At 39.4% G+C, this 19307-nt stretch overlaps 1 protein-coding gene across 2 annotated transcripts in view; it reads left to right on the forward strand.

Moving 5' to 3' along the window:
* Nucleotides 1-19307, forward strand: part of LOC149462196 (uncharacterized) — a 200177-nt gene that overhangs the window by 141427 nt on the left and 39443 nt on the right. Inside the window, exon 4 of one of the 2 annotated variants that reach the window (XM_089677282.1) lies at nt 14753-14851. The exons of the other annotated variant lie outside the window; for it this stretch is intronic. Within the exon in view, the coding sequence (XP_089533408.1) occupies nt 14753-14851 (99 nt within the window). The remainder of the gene's footprint in view (nt 1-14752; nt 14852-19307) is intronic. 2 annotated transcript variants of the gene reach the window in all.

Consider the following 19307-nt stretch of genomic DNA (forward strand, 5'->3'; position numbering starts at 1 on the left):
GCTGCTTGCCCTGCTATTCCTCTCACACTCCAGCTCAGCTGTACAGGGACTTCAAGAGGCTAATGCTGGGGCAAATTCAGATGTTCTTGCATTTAAAAAATACATTTAATGATACAATCATGCCTTTAGAGATGCAGTCATTTTAGCTCTGCCTAGTGCTGCTTTAGCCGATTCAGCTCCGGGAGGTTTTACCTCCTTCCTGACTAGGGCATTTTTGCTATCAGGCTGTGCGCTATTTCTACTGGTAACTGTGTGGTCCTGAAATGCTGTACCCAAATAAAATTTAGATTTTTTTTCACACAAATAGAGCTTTATTTTGGTGGTGTTTGATCACCACTGGGTTTTTTTATTTTTTTTGCGATATAAATGAAAAAAATATATTTTCTACTTTCTGTTATAAAAAATATCCAATCAACTCAAATTTAGCCATACATTTAGGCCAAAATGTATTCTGCTACATATCTTTGGTAAAAATAAATCCCAATAAATGTATATAATTGGTTTGTGTAAAAGTTATAGCGCAAGCGCTAAGATTGTTTTTACATGAAAGCTGACTGCCTGCTGAAAAAAGGATACCAGGATGATGCCTGCAGCTGCAGGCATCATCCTGATATAACCATTTTAAGTCCAGCGATGTACCAATGGATAACAATAAAACACAGCAACAATAGAACATTAACTCAATAAAACAACAACTTTTTTTATTTAAATCTGTGCCCACAAAAATAAAAATATATATGCCGAAGCATAGGAGCGATCAGCCCACTGACCACCCCAGCCCCCATGCTTGGGCATATATGTTCTTTTTTTAACTGCAGATGAGAAATCTCCTCCAGCATTGCTGAAAGCACTGATGTATATATTCTGAGAGTTACTCCCTGTTGCTGTCAGAATAAACAATTATGGTGCTGCAGCTGAATAGCATTCCTGCAAAGCAAAGAGATACAATAGTATATAACAGGTGTATGGAACCAGACAAGCGTAAATAAATAATAAATGTGTCTGGAAAATTTAAAGTCCAGTATGAAAAGTCCATCCACTTGGCAAGCTGTGTGGAGAGTAGAAGCAGGCTCCAGTATTATGACAAACAGAAAGGAAACACTGCACCTCTCAGTGTAGACTATAACAACTTTTATTATAAACAGAAGTATATACACTCACATTTCATAAGTGAGAAAAGAGGCTCGTATGTTAGGTGGGTGGTGGGAGTCATCCAGATGTCAAGAGCAGTGCTGAGTCACATAGATTGCGCCGGCAGTGTGAAGCAGAAAAGCTGGAGGGCACGTCTATCCAGGTAAGCCGAGGATGGACCGCAACAGAACAGAGTGAGCATCTTAAAACTTCAGTGGGATAGAGCTGGGTGGGAACAGCCTGCAAGAAATATAGATGTTGCCACAACACGTTTCACAAGATAGTGCTTTGTCAAAGTCAGACAGGCAACTGAGAGGGACCAGGATTTAAAGGGCTGACCCCAACAGAGGGGACGGGCTAGGAGGACCAGGATTCTTAAAGACACATACACATATAGCATATATTAGTGTAGAAACATCCCGTTACCTATGCCACAACAAAGCCTCATGGTAAAACATAAGAAACGATAATAACAAGTAATGAATAAATGACATTCTATTCAAATATTACAATTAAAAACTTCTATATTAATTAAAAACAGCTGGTTAGTTCTACTTCATGCCACAATAACATGAGTAAATAGATAGTATGTAATATATAATAAAACAAGGAAAAATTAAAAAAGAAAGAATGTAAAGGAATTGAAATATATTATTCTATATATAATGATGGATGTCGTTCCGGTACTAAGTTCTGCTTAGAACATAATAATTTTTTGTTCTATGATCAATTTTACTTACAAACCCATTGCACAGCTATGGATGCCAATTTTGCTCCAGTATATGCCACTATTGCCATGGGTTTCTGGGAAGAGAAATACATCAGGGCTAATAACAACTTTGCACCATATATAGCCTTCTATGGAAGGTATATAGACAACATCATCATTATTTGGTGCAATACCACAGATGTTTTTCCAGCCTTCTTACTGTAGTAACAATTCTTTTGAGTTTCCAATTTACTTCTGTCCTTAACTCCAATAGATTAGTGTTCCTAGATTTGGAACTATTGCATGAGGGTACCAAGATGATTACCAACAACCATAATAAACCTACAACAGGTAATTCATATCTTCATTATGACAGCTGTCATCATCCTGCATGGTGTGATAATATCCTCAGTGGACAGTTCCATTGACTCAGAAGGAACTTTTCCAAAGCTCAGGATTATCTTAAACATAGTCAGCTTTTAATAGATAAATTCAAAGAAAAAAGGCAACCCCTGATAATATAATTCTAGTTGCACAGGATAAACACTGTTCTGTTCTTCCCAATACCAATGGTAAGGAATGCAATGAAGTTGGATTTATCACCACCTTTAATGTCAAATATAGAGCTATTTTTGGTATTATACGAAAACATTGGGTTGGGCCTAAAAAAGTTTTAAATTTGAAAACCGTAATAGGCTTCCATGTGAATTGTCTTGCAAGAGCTGAATATGGGTTGAAGGCGATATATACTGTTATGCATATAAATTGCTTTGGCCCACAATCAAATTGTACAAATGGTCTGTGAAAAACAGCTCCATAAAATCAAGGGGAGTAGTTAGATTTGCTGTTTCCACCTGAATTCTGGGTTGGGCAGTGAACAAGGGAAGTATGGGTGCTGCAGCATCTGTGGGCTGCCAATCAGGATTTTCAAGCACATCCGGAGGAACACTATGGGCTCTATGGGCCTGTGTTTGAACTATTGGTGGCTGCGGGACACTACTAGTGCTCACCACCGCACCAGCTTGTACTGCACTAATGGGACTCGCCACGTCACCAAGTGATACTTCAGTGCTGGTATGTAAAAAAGGCCTGGATTATTTCCTAAATACACAAAATATAACTGGATACTAACATTTATAGGTAAAGTTTATCCAGGGAATATCCAATTGCCTCTCGGGGGGATCAGGAAGGATTTTTTTCCCCTGCAGGAGCAAATTAGATCATGCTTTGCTGGGTTTCTTTTCCTTCCTCTGGATCAATAGTGGGTATAGGATTATAACTTTTTTTTTTTGGTTGATCTGGATGGACTATGTAAATTGCCAAGATGTACTAGGCCACTGGTGCTCGCCAGTTCATCAAAGGCACTAGTGCTTAGACTCTGCTGCATATGAGACAAGTCATGCGTTCCTAGCACTTCAGCTAGATAGGGTCAGGTACCCTGATCTTAACAGCAACTTCTTCTCCATCGTCCGAGCTACATATCCGGGTTCTCTACAGGCTCGGATTCTGAGGCGGATTCTGTCAGAGAGGCTGCCCCTTCGTTCTCATCTGGCATGCTCTGAATCTTGTAGGCCTCTTCACTAGAGTACCTTTGTTAGGAAATTTTGGCCACTAAATTTATAGGTACCAAGTGCGACTCACAGGAAAAAGAGCTCCTGACTGTCAGGGACTGCTTGAACTGCTAAAAATAAAATTTGTCTGATAGGATAGTGCTAGTAGAGATCAGGCCTGACTAATGCTGCGGTATTGTATGCAATGTATCATAGGTGACAGTGATCCGAATTTGCACTTCTTGTTGGGTGAGGAGGGGCTAAATGCTAGTGCTGAAAGTGAACGGGGCTGATCCTGCTAACGCTACATTTTTGTGGACACTATACTAAGAGGCACTAGTATAGTTCTGTTTGTGATCAATATATTGATCCATACAAACACTATACTAATAATGGAGGTGAGCAGCGCCCTATAGAGTGAGTGCGATAGTGTGTGAGCAATCTAATGCTAGCTGACCCAGGGCGCTAACTGACCTTGAAGGTATCTGATGTTACTAGTGGCAGTAATACAGTGATCAGTGAAGAATAATGTACACTGACACTGTACTAATGGCACTGGCTAGGTGACAAGGGTGATCAAAGGGTTAAAAAGGGCAATCGAGGGGTTATATCTAAGGTGTGTGTGCAAAATGTGCTGCTTTTACTCGCACACCAAAAAGGGTCCAGGGAAAGAAGAATCAGCTAGAATATGTGCCTGTATTTACAAATACAGGCACAGCTCTGCTTCTCTGTTCACTGCATTGGCATGCTCGCTCCGAACCCGAAAGTATCAGATATTGTACGGGTACATCACTCTGTCCATGGCCGCATCAAGTGGATAAGAAAAACATTTATATATCATATATATAATTTGGGATGATATTTATATATGTATTATATGTTATGGAAATTTTTATAAAGTTGGTGACTCCTGCTTATTTTCTGTCATTTAATGAATTCTCGTTTGAATGAACTTTTTTGAAGAATGGTACAACACCAGAATTAGGGATAAGCTGATGGTTCAGTCCAAACGCTTTTGCCCATTCAGCCCCCTTTTTGGCAGGAGATAAGTATCATTTATAGAAAAAAAGTGTATATATATATATTTTTTTTTACATACTGTCACCAGAGCAATTACAGTGTCACTATGGTGATATTATATTGCTGTGGTGGTGATAACAATGGCTGGCTGCTCTGATATCATTGTATTTCAGTGTAGCCAGCTATTATCTCTGATCAGTGTCACAGTAGTGAAGTCTCACTAGACCATTGCCGCCAGTCACAGTCCCCAGTCACCACCAAATCAGTGTCACCAGAAGGCCTTGTTTAGATGTGTGATGCTCTCTGAAAAGCAATCCATGTTCAGATTTTGTTAGGACTTTGACAGGTGGTGAGGAGCTGCTATATTGCCTAGTCACTGTCTACTTTAATCCTTTGGACCCCATGTTCAGCTTTATGTGTGAAAGAGCCTTAATAATGCAGCAGTTGTAGTGTCTCTGGTCACCATAACACGGGTCACAGTGCCCAAAAATGTGATAGTGAGAAAATTAGATATGTAATTTATGCCCCTAGAAATCCTGAAAGTGTTCTTTGACTGCCTGTGAAAAAGTCTTACACATGTCTTCAAAAGACTCACAGTGCCTCTTAGAAGCTACCTTGGGGTTTTTACTTTTCAAAATATGGTCATTTTGTGGGTGTTTCCACAGTCCAGTGCCTCCAAAAGTGCTATTTAATTCATTTTTAATATTCAGAGCAAACTCACCCATCCATCCATGTCTCTATGCTTTATGTTGTTGATAAATCAATTTGAAAACACCCCTAGCATTTCTGGCCATGTCATCTTGAATAAGGTCGGATGGTAGATGTAGCAATTACTTACTGGCAGCCATGTATCCTTAGCTCAGACATGCAGGCAGGAGCGTGTGCTTAGCTGAGAAAGCTCCTCCTCCCCTCCTGAAGACTCCTGGGATGTATCACATCATTTGCCTAGGCATGAAAACTAGGAAGTAACTAAAGAAATGGAAAAATACAGTTTAAAACAAGTAAATATAATATACTTTCCTATATACAGTATTTACTAATGCTAGTAGCACAAGGATTCAAATAGTCATTGTTGATTGAGAGAGCAGAGTTCCACTTTAAGCATTTAAAAAAAAAAAATCACTGTTCCTGTCTGAATAGAATTTCTTAACTTTTTTTGCATTGGTACATGTTCTCCACCATCCAAAATTCTTTGACGTTCAATGAACAAATTTCAAACCAAACTCAGGATAGTTCAGCTCATCCTTAACTAGAATGGGGTGCCAACAGTTAGGTTGGGCCACTTGTGTAGCAAAATGAGGCTGCACTCAAGGAGGCGTGGTGGGGGCATCCATACTGGACACTCCATTCTCAGAGCGGCTCAGTAATGCTGTAAAAGCCAACCCTCTTCAGTGATGTGGAGCTTGTTAAAACAACAGGTTCAGTATCACTGAGCACTTTTAACAGTATCAGCGTTACTGATCTGACTACTTGTGTGTGTTTCCAAACCAGCCATCTGCCCTGACACAGCCCCACCAACAGTTGATTACAAAGAGATTGTGGGAGATGAGCATCTTTCTGTTTAATGACAGGGAGAGCTTCCTGGGGAAAGAGGGCATTTTATTAAAACAATTGACTGGCTCTTGCCAAATTCCTGCTGTCTCACTTCCATTTGCAAGACCTGTCCTCACCAGTTGCTGGTTTTCATGATGAATTCTGCTGCTTTTAGACTCAGAATACTGAGTAGGTAGATTGGTGAGCATGACTTTCATGTTTACACATCTAGTTTTTTGCTTGCATAAATCTGAAGTGCTCAAACATTTTCAGTACAATTGGGCTTTTAATTATGTTGCTAAGACAGGGTAATTACCTTTTTTTTTTTTTATTTTCTTCATTTTATTTTTACTTATCTCGATTATGTAATTAAAGTTTATTTTATATATATATATATATATATATATATATATATATATATATATATATATATATAGTGTTGCAACACAGTGGACACAGCCTACAAGCTGAGTGTTAGTAATGGCACAAATTGACTTTTACTGCTTGTAGTGGTTAGTCATGCATTTGTATTCTATAAGAAACAAAGGTTTTGTACCTGCTAATGAAAATATGAAGAACGGTACATGAATTAATGCATGGCTATTTACATATACAGATTGCTTCTCACATTGGGCTCCTTCGAGAATGTGTTTATCAAAGATGTAATTTTTGTTTCCAGTTGATTTGCCAGGCACATTCTTTATTTGTTAAAGATGAATTACAGAAAGGGTAAACGTGAACAAGTGTGGCAGAAAAGTGTACTGTACAGTTACCTCGATGGTGTAGTTTACAGGATTTGCCCCTTTGCTTGCTGTGTATTGCCTGCATGCTTCCTGTCCTTCTGTTCTCTTTGGAGTATTTGGAAAATTGCCATAGACTAGCTTTGGGTCTGGCTACTTTAATAATATAAAAAAAGACAGTAGGGCACAAGGTGCATGGGTAAGGGGACAAGATACCATTGACAGATCTTACGATAAATACCATGTAGGTGAACAAAAATATAACCGTGTCCATAATTTAGCTGTTTTGAAACTGGAGTCAAATAAACAGGGGATTAATATCAAGCAGGATTTCTTATGAGTTGAATTTATTTGGCTGGCCAACTGACCAGGAACAAGCAATTAAGGCAAGTTCAAAAAGTATGGGCCCACAGACCTTTTTATAATAAGGAAAAAATGAAAAAACTTTGCGCTTAGGTTAGAGCACAATAGCTGCCAGCACTAAGAGTTCGAATACATAAATTCCGAAAACATACACAATAATAAGGGCAGCACTATAAAAACAAAAACATAACACACGTAATGTAAATAACACCATTAGTAATATATGTACATAAGTCCCTCTTTTGTAAGATTGTAAGTTCTAATGAGCAGGGCCCTCTGTTTCTTACTGTATTGAATTATATTGTAATAGCACTGTCTGTTCTTACGTGATAAAGCAATGTACAAACTGTTGGCGCTATATAAATCCTGAATAATAATAATGATAATAATAATTGGAAAACCTGTGTGTGAAATAACGATGTAAGTAAAAAAAAATAAAGTTCAGTGTAAAGACTCATTCAAAGTCCACAAATAGTGAATAAACAGTAAAGTGCAAAAATGGAAGATGTCCTCTTAATCTAGTAAGTGAAACACCACTATGTGTTTACAGAAAGTTTATGCATCAAGAGACTCCAGCCAGTGTGAAAAGAACACCCGCTTCAGAACACACAATACAGCTCCGTACCAGATTTTAATGACCCCTGTGTAAACAGATACAGAAGGTCTGACAGAGCTTCTAGGGACTAAGTAATCCTATGTAATAGCTAACTTCCTCCGGCAGATGAATATGGAAGCATGCCTTCCAAGTCGCTCAAAAACAAGATGGAAGAAACACTTCCATAGTGCAAAACCGTTTGACAAAATTAAAAAAAAAAGTGACACTCACAGTTAAAAAGTATCTGACAAGCTTCAAAAGGTACAACAGTGTATTAGATGTGACATTCCTATGGGTTGCTGCAAGTTGGACACTGGCCGTCTGCCAGTCATGTGTATAATGAAATCACCATCATAGGCCCCACGCTACACGTTTCATAAAAGATTTCATTGTCGGGGAGACAGAGGAGGATTTTTTTATAATAATCTCAGAAAATAGAACCATATGTGTTTTCTTGTGTTATCTCCAAATATCAGATAATAATGACCCATCCTATTTGTCTTAGTCTTTGCCAAGGACAGTAGATAGCTCTTCTTGTCTTGAATAGACTCTTTTATATCATGATTAGAAGGCAGCTGTCTTGGCATTGGACCTACTTCAGTTCCTTATGCCAAGGTCAGAAAGACATATTTATGACTCATGGAACCCTTGTTATCTCATTTCGGTCACTGAACTTTTGTTACCTTGACCAATAAAGTTAAATGTCCTACATGCTGCTTAATATTACAGCTCACTATAAATGTATTATCTGTGTATATAACACTTTAAATATATTCATTGGGGGTGTCATCAAGTGTTCTGGCACCAGTTGACACCAACCCTAGGGACGCCCCTGGATTACACAAATATGTACTACTTACTGTGCATTATATATATTATAAATGCAATATTAATCAGTTTCTTATTCTCAATTTACTATAAAAACATTACTATAAAAAGATATGCGCAGAATGTATCTTCTTAGATGCAAAACTATGTAGCTAAGAACAATACAATGTTTATGAAGCTTGTGTGCTCTGTGAAGGACATTCTAGGAAGCACATTCAAAGCACAGAAAAAGAACTATTTCTCCTATCTAATACATCATAAAATGTAAGGCTAATTCAAATATAAAAGTGTATCTAAATGGTAAAATCATATATTTAATTCCACGTTGTATTTCAATCATTTCCAGTCTTCTCCTATTATTCAAAAACAATTTTAAAGTTTGTAAACTTCCACACATTTACTTCCTTGAATTCTGTGACCAGTGTTCACTATGCCCTGTGAGTAGGCACTGCTGTGTCACACATTTCACAGAGCCTGCCTTGTGATCTGCAGAGGCATAGAGAGGAGGAGTATCAGTGGGTGGATTCAGTAAAGGAATCATTGCTCTCAGGCAGCAAGGTACCATGGGATATGTAGTCCCTAGAAATTGAAAGTAAACAGAAGAGATAAAGCTACAGGGATTTTAGGAATTTGTGGAAAGAGATGTCAAGCAGACAGGAAGCACTCACAATATGAATGGAGATTTTTCCAAATAAGCAGGGATTGTCAAATATAACTCATTCTTTTTTTATATCAGCATTGTAACAGCAATAAAAATAATAAAGTGCATGCTGTAACCATAGAATTCCTTTAAATGCACAGATATTTGATTATACAGTGACATATATAAAGGTAGCAACAGCATTTGAAAGATGAAGGATTATATACAATTTTACATGGCAGTGCTGTCACTTTCATTATAGTTGCAGTACCACCATGTAAACAATCTCATTGCCATAATAGCAACTGAGAGTGTAGTTACATTTTTTTATTGTGATTTGGGTAGGTTGTTCATGGTTAGGAACATGCTGTCCATGCCTCCACCATGTGTCCTTGTCTTAACTGTGCCTCCTGGCTGCCCAGGACCTCCATGGCAGGTGTCATGATTGCAAGTGGCAGTAGATAAAGAAACATCCATTTTTCCTATGAGATACAGTATAAACCCACACGTTCTCTGCTCTGAGCATGTCTGGGTTCAGATCTGTCGACACTGGTGGCTCAGGCCAGGGAAGTAACAGATCCTGTGCAGTCTGTGCTCAATAATAGTCAGCAGAGTGGAGGATTGAGATTAAGAGTCTAATAGACCTCTGAAGTGTCCTTAAAGAGGACCTGCCAACTGCACTATGCTATCATCTTAGGGGTTAGCAGCCACCTTGTGATAGTAATACAGTTAATATCCTCCTACACCTACAGAAACACAAATTCAAACACAAGTAAATGTGTTGGTTGTGCATAGAAAAACACTCATTGTGCAGCACATATTAGGCATCATTGCACCTGCAAAAATTTTAGGGCCATAATTTACAGTTATTTTGTGCACACAGCTTCAGTTCCAATACTATATTCATGTTCAGCAAGCAGCTACTGCCGCTTGCAGAAGATTAGTAAATGTGATTCTAAAGGTATCTTTTTTAAATAACAAACGTGTTATACTTACCTGTTCTGTGCAATTGTTTTGTACAAAACAAACTTGATCCTCCTATTCTTGGGTGCTGCCCTCCCACCAAGTGCCACCATGGCAAGCACCTGTGTGTCCTTGCCCCTGAGCTGGCTTTGTGTGTCCAGTGTGTCCAGTGACACACAGAGTGTGGCTGGGCCCCAACCTTGCTACTCCCTCTTCACTACCTGGTATATGACAGCAGGGGGAGCGAATAGCCAATGAAGTGAGAGAGAGAGGAGAGATCCCCTGCTCTTGTCCACATTGCTGGATCAAGATTAGGCTCAGGTAATTATACTGGGGAGCTGGGGGGAGAGATGCATACAGATGGTTTTTTATCTTAAAGTATTACTAAACCCCCTACCCTGCATTCATTATATCTGGTCTTCCACAGTACACAGAATAGGGAAATAGAGTGCTGATCTGTGCATCCTGACGGGGGGGAGTCCCTGCTGTTAGAATACAATAGTGAGGCTTGTGTGGATGCGGAGATCTGTCAGTTTTAGTTTGTTACTGTCCATGTATACCCTGCTTTACATGGACCGGTGTAGTAGAGAAGCTTCGCATTTTTTATATATACTTCATTTTCTGTTAACTTTAAACTGATTGACCTGTAAGGGCTTTAAAAGTGTTGCCTATAGAATTTTGGACTCCATCGTTTTCACTGTTTTATGGCTGCATGCAATTTTTACTCTTGACATAATTAGTATTTATTTACTTGACACAAACTCATATTTTATATTTTACCAACAATGTAGGGATTGTATTATATTTGGCTGCACTAACATTCGTAATGTTGTATGTTGTAAATAAACTATAGATTCGATAAACAGTAGCACAAATATCATGTTACATGAAAACAACCACCAATTAACTTTACAGGATCTTTATATATATATGTATGTATGTATATATATATATATATATATATATATATATATATATATATATACTGTATACAGTGGGGAAAATAATTATTTGATCCCTGCAGATTTTGTAAGTTGCCCACTTACAAAGAGGTAAAGGGTTTATAATTTTTATCATAGGTGTATTTTAAATGATAGAGACCGAATATTAACCAAAAATCTGGAAAAAAACAAATGATACAAATGTTATAAATTGAGTTGCAGTTCAGTGAGTAAAATTAGTTTTTGATACCCTACCAACCAAGAATAATTCTGGCTCCCACAGACTGGCTATGTGCTAATGTTCTACACAGATTAGTCCTGTCAATTTAAGAAGGTGTTCCTAATGACAACTCATTATGAGTATAAAAGACACCTGTCCACAGAATCTCTTTCTTCCATTTAACCTCACCACCATAGGCAAGACCAAAGAGCTGTCAAAGGACATCAGGAAAAAGATTGTAGACCTGCACAAGGCTGAAATGGGCTACAAGACCATCAGCAAGAAGCTTGGTGAGAAGGAGACAACTGTTGGAGTGATTATTCACAAATGGAAGAAAGACAAAAAACCCATCAAGATTTCACCTCATGGGGTAAGGCTAATCATGACAAAAGTGGGGGATCAGCTCAGAACTACATGGGAGGAGCTTGTGAATGATCTCAAGGCAGTTGGGACCACAGTCATCAAACAAACCATTATTAACACAAGACGCCGCCATGGATTGAAATCTTGCAGAGCCCAAAAGGTCTCCCTTCTCAAGAATGCACATGTACAGGCCCGTCTGAAGTTTGCCAAGGAACATCTAAATGATTCAGAGAAGGATTGGGAGAAAGTGCTGTGGTTAGACAAGACCAAAATTGAGCTCCTTGGCATTAACTTGACTAGCTGTGTTTGGAGGAAGAAAAATGCTGACTATGACCATAAGAACACCATCCCTACAGTCAAGCAAAGTGGTGCAAACATTATGTTTGGGGCTATTTCTCTGCTAAAGGTACAGGACGACTTTGGCGTACTGAAGGACCAATGGATGGGGCCATGTATTGTAAAATCTTGCATGAGAACCTTCTTCCCTCAGCCAGAACACTGAAGATGGGTCGTGGATGGGTCTTCTAGCATGACAATGACCCACAACATACCACCAAGGCAAAAAAGGAATGGCAAGCCAAGAAACCTTAAGGATTTAGAGAATATCTGCAAAGAATAGTGGACCAAAGTTCCTCCTGAGGTGTGTGAAAACCTGGCAACCAACTGCAAGAAACATCTTACCTCTGTGCTTGCCAACAAGGGTTTCTCCACCAAGTACTAAGTTATGTGTTGCTTGGGGATCACTTACTTATTTTGATCACTGAACTGCAACTCAGTTTATAAAATTTGTATCATGTTTATTTTCTGGATTTTTGGTTGGAAATTCTATATTTTAAAATACACCTGTAATAAATATTATAGACCCTTCATTTCTTTGTAGGTGGGTACAGTCTCTCACAGAAGTGAGTACACCCCTCACATTTTTGTAAATATTTTTTTCTATCTTTTCATGTTTTCATGTGACAACACTTGTATAACAGTGTAAATTTGCTGTCTCCTCAAAATAACTCAACACACAGCCATTAATGTCTAAACCACTGGCAATAAAAGTGAGTACACCCCTAAGTGAAAATGTCCAAATTGGGCCCAAGGTGTCAATATTTTGTGTGGCCACCATTATTTTCCAGCACTGCCTTAACACTCCTGGGCACGGAGTTCACAAGAGCTTCACTGGTTGCCACTGGAGTCCTCTTCCACTCCTCCATGACAACATCACAGAGCTGGTGGAAGTTAGAGACCTTGTGGTCCTCCACCTTCCGTTTGAGGATGCCCCACAGATGTTCAACAGGGTTTAGGTCTGGAGACATGCTTGACCAGTCCATCACCTTTACCCTCAGCTACTTTTGCAAGGCAGTGGTCATCTTGGACGTGTGTTTGGGGTCGTCATCATGTTGACTACTGCCCTGTCACCCAGTCTCCAAAGGGAGGAGATCATGCTCTGCTTCAGTATGTCACAGTATATGTTGGCATTCATGGTTCCCTCAATGAACTGTAGATCACCAGTTCTGGAAGCATTCATGCAGCCTTAGACCATGAAACTCCCACCACCATGCTTGACTGTAGGTAAGACACCCTTGTCTTCGAACTCCTTACCTGGTTGCCGCAACACTCGCTTGACACCATCTGAACCAAATAAGTTTATCTTGGTCTCATGAGACCACAGGACATGGTTCCAGTAATCCACGTCCTTAGTCTACTTGTCTTCAGCAAATTGTTTGCGGGCTTTCTTGTGCATCATCTTTAGAAGAGGCTTCCTTCTGGGGCGACAGCCACTTAAACCAATTTGATGCAGTGTATGGTCTGAGCACTGACAGGCTGACCCCCCACCCCTTCAGCCTCTGCAGCAATGCTGGCAGCACTCATACGTCTATTTCCCAAAGACAACTTCTGGATATGATGCTGAGCACGTGCACTCAACCTCTTTGGTCGACCATGGCGAGGCCTGTTCTGAATGGAACCTGTCCTGTTAAACCACGGTATGGTCTTGGCCACCATGCTGCAGCTCAGTTTCAGGGTCTTGGCGATCTTCTTATAGCCTAGGCCATCTTTATGTAGATCAACAATTCTTTTTTTAAGATCCTCAGAGAGTTCTTTGCCATGAGGTGCCATGTTGAACTTCTAGTGACCAGTATGAGAGAGTGAGAGCAATAAGACCAAATTTAACACACATGCTCCCCATTCACACCTTAGACCTTGTAACACTAAGGAGTCACCTTCCTGAGGGGGTCAGTGACTGCAAGGGAACAGTGAGAGAGGTGCATGCTGCAGTGACCTGTCTAAGTTAGGACAGTTTGAGGCATGAGCCTGTGAGTATGGGAGACAGTCCATGAGGGAAAGAGTAGCTAGGACACTGCAGAAAGGACACCAAGCTGAGGTACAGCAGTTGGTGAATGAGCAGTGGATGTGTTTGATGGTCAGGAGGGCCAACACTGCTAAGCTGAGCTGCAAAACTGCAGAGAGAGAGACACAAGGCTGAATATTGTTGTGTTGTGTTGTGTTGTTTGATGGTGAGAACCCCTGCATGGGAAGCCTTTTTTGTGAACATTTGTTTTAGTTTTTAAATAGAAGTGGGCAGGAAAAGCCCTAAACCATACCTCTGGCATGGAGCAAATTCACAGTTTGGCGCTACCAAACAGCTATTAAACCCCAAATCAGGGGGTTAGATCTAGATGAAAAGTCATTTTCATATTTTCAAGCACATTTTGTACAAGTACTATTGCTCTAAAACATTCTGGAATATATGTCTTGACCCTAGATTCTCTTTGCATAGTGGGACAGATATATACTGACATATATGCAGCTAGCCAAACTCATTTGCCACTGAATTACTGTCTTTTTGTTCAATAATAATTGATTTCTTTATGCTGGAAGGCACACATGTCTCTAACACTGTGCCTACTGTACTGTTCGTATAGGAAAAAACACATGAAGTAAATTGTTGTTAAAAATGAAAACAGTGAATTATGAAATACTGTGAAAATAATGTTATGATGGGTTTCTACTTATTTTTTTTTCTCAGACACACATATAATGATTATTATTGGTTATATTGGAAGATACCTAGCTTGTTTGATGTTTTTAGAATAGCTTTATACGTGGATGTGGACAAAACACACAAATGACGCATGAACTCAGTATGTGATCCTCTTTTGGCAGGATGTTTGGGGTTTTCCAGCTTTTCATCCATACCCAATGAAAACACAGCTTCATGGTGGCTTTAGTTCTTCAAGAGGTCAAACAAGGAGTGGTAGTAAGGTAGGTGAATTAGATATCTGACCCTTAATGCAGAACTAGCTAAAGATATAATTTACACACTACCGCTTATATGTAGCATCCTCCTAGTTAGGTGCTAGGATTAGGTACATTTAGTTCTGGGCTCACTGTAATCAGTGTGCCTGTTTGTGATTGTTTAGGTCTGTTCTGTGTTTCACAGACTACAGGTTTGATTGCTTCTCTTGCAATACAGAATTATCTGAGTTGTTCTGGAACATGTAGGTATTGAGCAAGGCAAATGGGTAGCATGAATATTTACACTGCCTCAGCCAATCCCTGGGGAGAGAGTGCACTGATGGCTGTTGGGAAAGTGTATAAATAGTCTTAGTATATAGTAATAAATATGCAGCGCTAAATAATAACATAAAATGCACAAAGATAGTAATAAATATGAATGCAACTGCAAAGTGAGCGCTGCTGAGGCGCATAAATTGTGAAGTTATAATAATGTCTTATGATGACGCTTCAATATGACAAAAGCAAAAAGTTAGGTGACGAATGTGGATAGTTCATTCAATTAAATGTAACATAGGTCCAGGTGTTAAAGTGGTCTGTGCTCCGTGCTGGTAACTCCAAGTGACGAGAACCAGTAAAACTACCAGAAGCACATAGTAAATGTGCAATAAAGATGTATCCATTAAGGGGTCATCTGGGTCTGGTCTAGGGCTGCAGGGTCATCAAGCTCAATGTGGACACATGGGTTGATACTGCTCACACTAGGGTCACACTCTGCTCAAATACCCATCAGTAACAGCTCCAAGATCACAGCATATACGGACACTCCAGATCCAGAATTGGTTCCACCTTGTAAGGCTCGTAATAATCAAGCCAGAGAACAGATAGGTGCCAATAGTGTAGTGTGTTTATTACATAGGCAAACAATCCAGTGACCCTAGTGTGAGCAGTATCATCTCATGTGTCCACATTGAGCTTGATGACCCCGCAGCCCTAGACCAGACCCAGATGACCCCTTAATGGATACATCTTTATTGCGCATTTACTATGTGCTTCTGGTAAGTGCATAGTTTTACTGGTTCTCGTCACTTGGAGTTACTTGCACAGAGCACAGACCACTTTAACACCTGGACCTACGTTACATTTGATTGAATGAACTATCCACATTTGTCACGTAACGTTTTGCTTTTGTCATATTGAAGCGTCATCATAAGACGTTATTATCACTTCACAATTTATGCGCCTCAGCAGCGCTCACTGTGCCGTTGCATTCATATTTATTACTATCATTGTGCGTTTTATGTTATTATTTAGCGCTGCATATTCATTACTTTATACTGTCTTTTAGAGGTGCAGAGGTTTACCTTTTTTATGCTGGCTGCTTACATTGTTTTTTGCGCCTGCAATTACCTCTGTTTACTGTATAAATAGTCTTAGACCTGGAACAGAAGTGTATTGTTCCTGAGGAAGTAGATTACAGCCTAGGGGGCTGTTATACCTCCTGGGTAAACCTGCCATGTGTTTGCTGTTCATTGCGGTCCCAGCTGGAGGGTTGATTTTGCTGAATGTTGCTGAAGCTGACTGAAGATCCTGTTGTCTGAGGATCACAGGGAAAACATGTGTGGATGATATTGGAAAGAGCCAGCCAATTGTCTGAGGACACTTTTGAGTACAGACTGGTGTGTGACATCCTAGAGACTGTGTGCTGTTGCCATCTCTCTGGTGCTAGAGAATCAGCTGTGTTCTAAGGGGACATTGGGTCTTGTGTCCTGAAAAAATTGTTTCTAAAGGTCTCTGCTCTGATTACTCAAATTACTATGAAAAGGCTCTGCCCAACATTTACTTGTGCACAGATCTGGCTCATAGTTCTACAGAAGAAAGTCCTCCTGTTTGCAGATAGTTCTGGAACATCCCACTCAGCTCCCTATCCCTAGCCACGTTACCCATAAGTAAAATCACCAAAAAGAGAATACCCCTGAACTCATTCATTGAGCCAAATGAATGACTGTGACCATGTGTCTGGCTGCAGGTCAATTATTTGGAAAAGAACTCTGGGCATCTTTCCACTGGGTCCTTTGGGGGTACTGCTACATAAAGTATAGAGCCGAACTCCAGCTTGGCAAAATTTAAGTATGCATTTCTCATACCCGGTGGACCACTGGGGAAGCTTAAAGTTTCTGTAGTAGTCAGTACCAGTTCAGTAATAGTTATTATTATTATACAGTATTTATATAGTGCCAAAAAGTTTGCTCAGCACTGTACAGAGTAGTGGGGGACAGTACATGAGACAATACAGTAACAAAACAGTATACATGGAGTTCGAGGGCCCTGCTCTTTTGAGCTTACAATCTAGGAGTTGCGATCCTCTGGGTCCTGCTCAGATTCTCTATAAGCAGCTGCCCCAATGTATACTGACCACAGGGGGTGGCTCACTGCAATTCATAGTTCACCTTGTATTTTTATCAATATATAAAAGTTATTTGATTGGACAAGGTGGAAAAGAGGACAGGTGATGTGACAATGTGTCCAATCAGAGAAAGCCTTGTATGCAAAAAATAGGTCTTCTATAAATAGTGGGAGGGCCACTCTCATAGAACTTGAGCAGAACTCAAACGTTTGTGGCTATTACTGTAGTAGCACCAACTACTACAGCTATTTCTAGCTTCCCCAGCAGTCCATTCAGTATGAGTAAAGAATACTTTGTCATGGTTGTCCCTGAAGACAACAATTGTGTGGAAATGCATTGGGTGGAGCTTGTGGCCAGTGATGTAATCACACACTCTGGTGGAAGTTCCGGTGGCACCATCTTTGTTTCTCTCAATGCGAGTTACTGATTTCCATATATAAGCGGATAAGCAAAATACATTTTTTCATTGGTTACACTATGAGGTTCTGCCCTTCCTCTTTTATTTTTAATAACTACCATTTGTGATGCTGGTGTGGAGCAGAAAGAGAACCAGTTTGGTGAAGCCATAGAATAAATGTGATGACAGCATAGGAGCCTCACAGATTGAAGGGATATCTCATGGTGTATGGGTATGTGTCAGCAGAGCTCATATGGTATCATTTTTCTGGGATCCAAGAAATGTGTGTATCCTGGTGGTGTGGATTTTTTCACACCACTGGCTACTTTTGGGATTTGTATGGGATGATGATTACCTACAATTGATTTGAACATCACTTTTAGAGACTTTTTTCACTTTGGTGGACTTTATTGGCTTTTTTCCTCATCCATGTACAGTATGTGTGGATTGCTTGATTATTATATTTAAAAAGATAGCATACCTTTTTTGAGTAGTGTCAAGGCAATTTAAGTGCCACTTCCACTGACCTGCACTCACCATTCATTATGTGGCATATGACATGGTCTGGGATGTCCACTGATTGTGAACATAAGGACTTGGTTACTTCAGTGAGCATTTATGGTCATTGAAGTCACCTGGCCATTTTGTTAATATCTGGTAGACATCTGAGGACATGTCAAATGTGGTGGAGGTAGTGACATGTGCTGGTCAGCAGGAGTAGTGAACATATCATATTATAAGCTTTTTTTTCACTTTTGTTGCAGTCATATGCATACCATATACGTATGTTCGTGTCCATTGTCGAAAAATGCAAACTTTACACACATCACCGCTGCATTGTAGTGTGAACAAAGCATTGTTTTCTATGTGGCCTTGCAGAGACCTACGTTTATCATATACAGAAGAATGCAGGTCTCTGCACACGCAAACACCAAAAATACAGGTCAGAAAAACATGAACATTTTAATTTGAAATGTATTGGGGACACAGGCTGCTTTTTCACTTCAGCACATCTGCATGCTAGTTCTTTAAGCATTATATCTTATACACTTTTTCCATTCAAAATTACTTCTTGCACCTTAAAAAACATACTAATATAAATCTAACATATTTGAAAGTATAATCATTTTTCTTGGCTACACTGACGAGTTCTAAAAATGAAATAGCCATATTCCAGTTTACAAGCTGTGACAACAATGAGCAAAAAATACACCTAATGACAGAAATTCAACACGGCTCGTAATGTATAATATTGCATTTAAATAGATTTAAATGCATGAGTTCGTATTTTCAGTGCTATAAATGAATGATTAATATTCAGTAACTAATGTAAAATATTCATGAAAGCATCTCAGCATGCCCAGAATATGCAAAACCACAAGCAGACATTTTTAGATCACAGCGATTTGTGGCAAGATCAGTCTTGAGATGTTGTGTCTGGATCGCTGTAAAGCTTGTAGCACAGTTCATGCTGGCAACCAATGAAAACTAATATATGCCTCTGTAGTGTTGTTTAGGGTGACCAAACTCATTAAAAATGTAAGGCTTCTTTGAAGTTATAGGGAAGATTTAATTTCAACCTTTAAAGAAGAACTCCGGGCAAATATTTAAAAAAACACGTGATTTACTTATTTATTCCTTAAAAAGTTGTATGTTTTGGTTTTCAGTTTAGTTTGCGT

The sequence above is a fragment of the Staurois parvus genome, unplaced genomic scaffold (genome assembly GCF_062004578.1).
Source record: "Staurois parvus isolate SC_StPar_1 unplaced genomic scaffold, SC_StPar_1.0 ptg000183l, whole genome shotgun sequence".
Classification (NCBI taxonomy): domain Eukaryota; kingdom Metazoa; phylum Chordata; class Amphibia; order Anura; family Ranidae; genus Staurois; species Staurois parvus.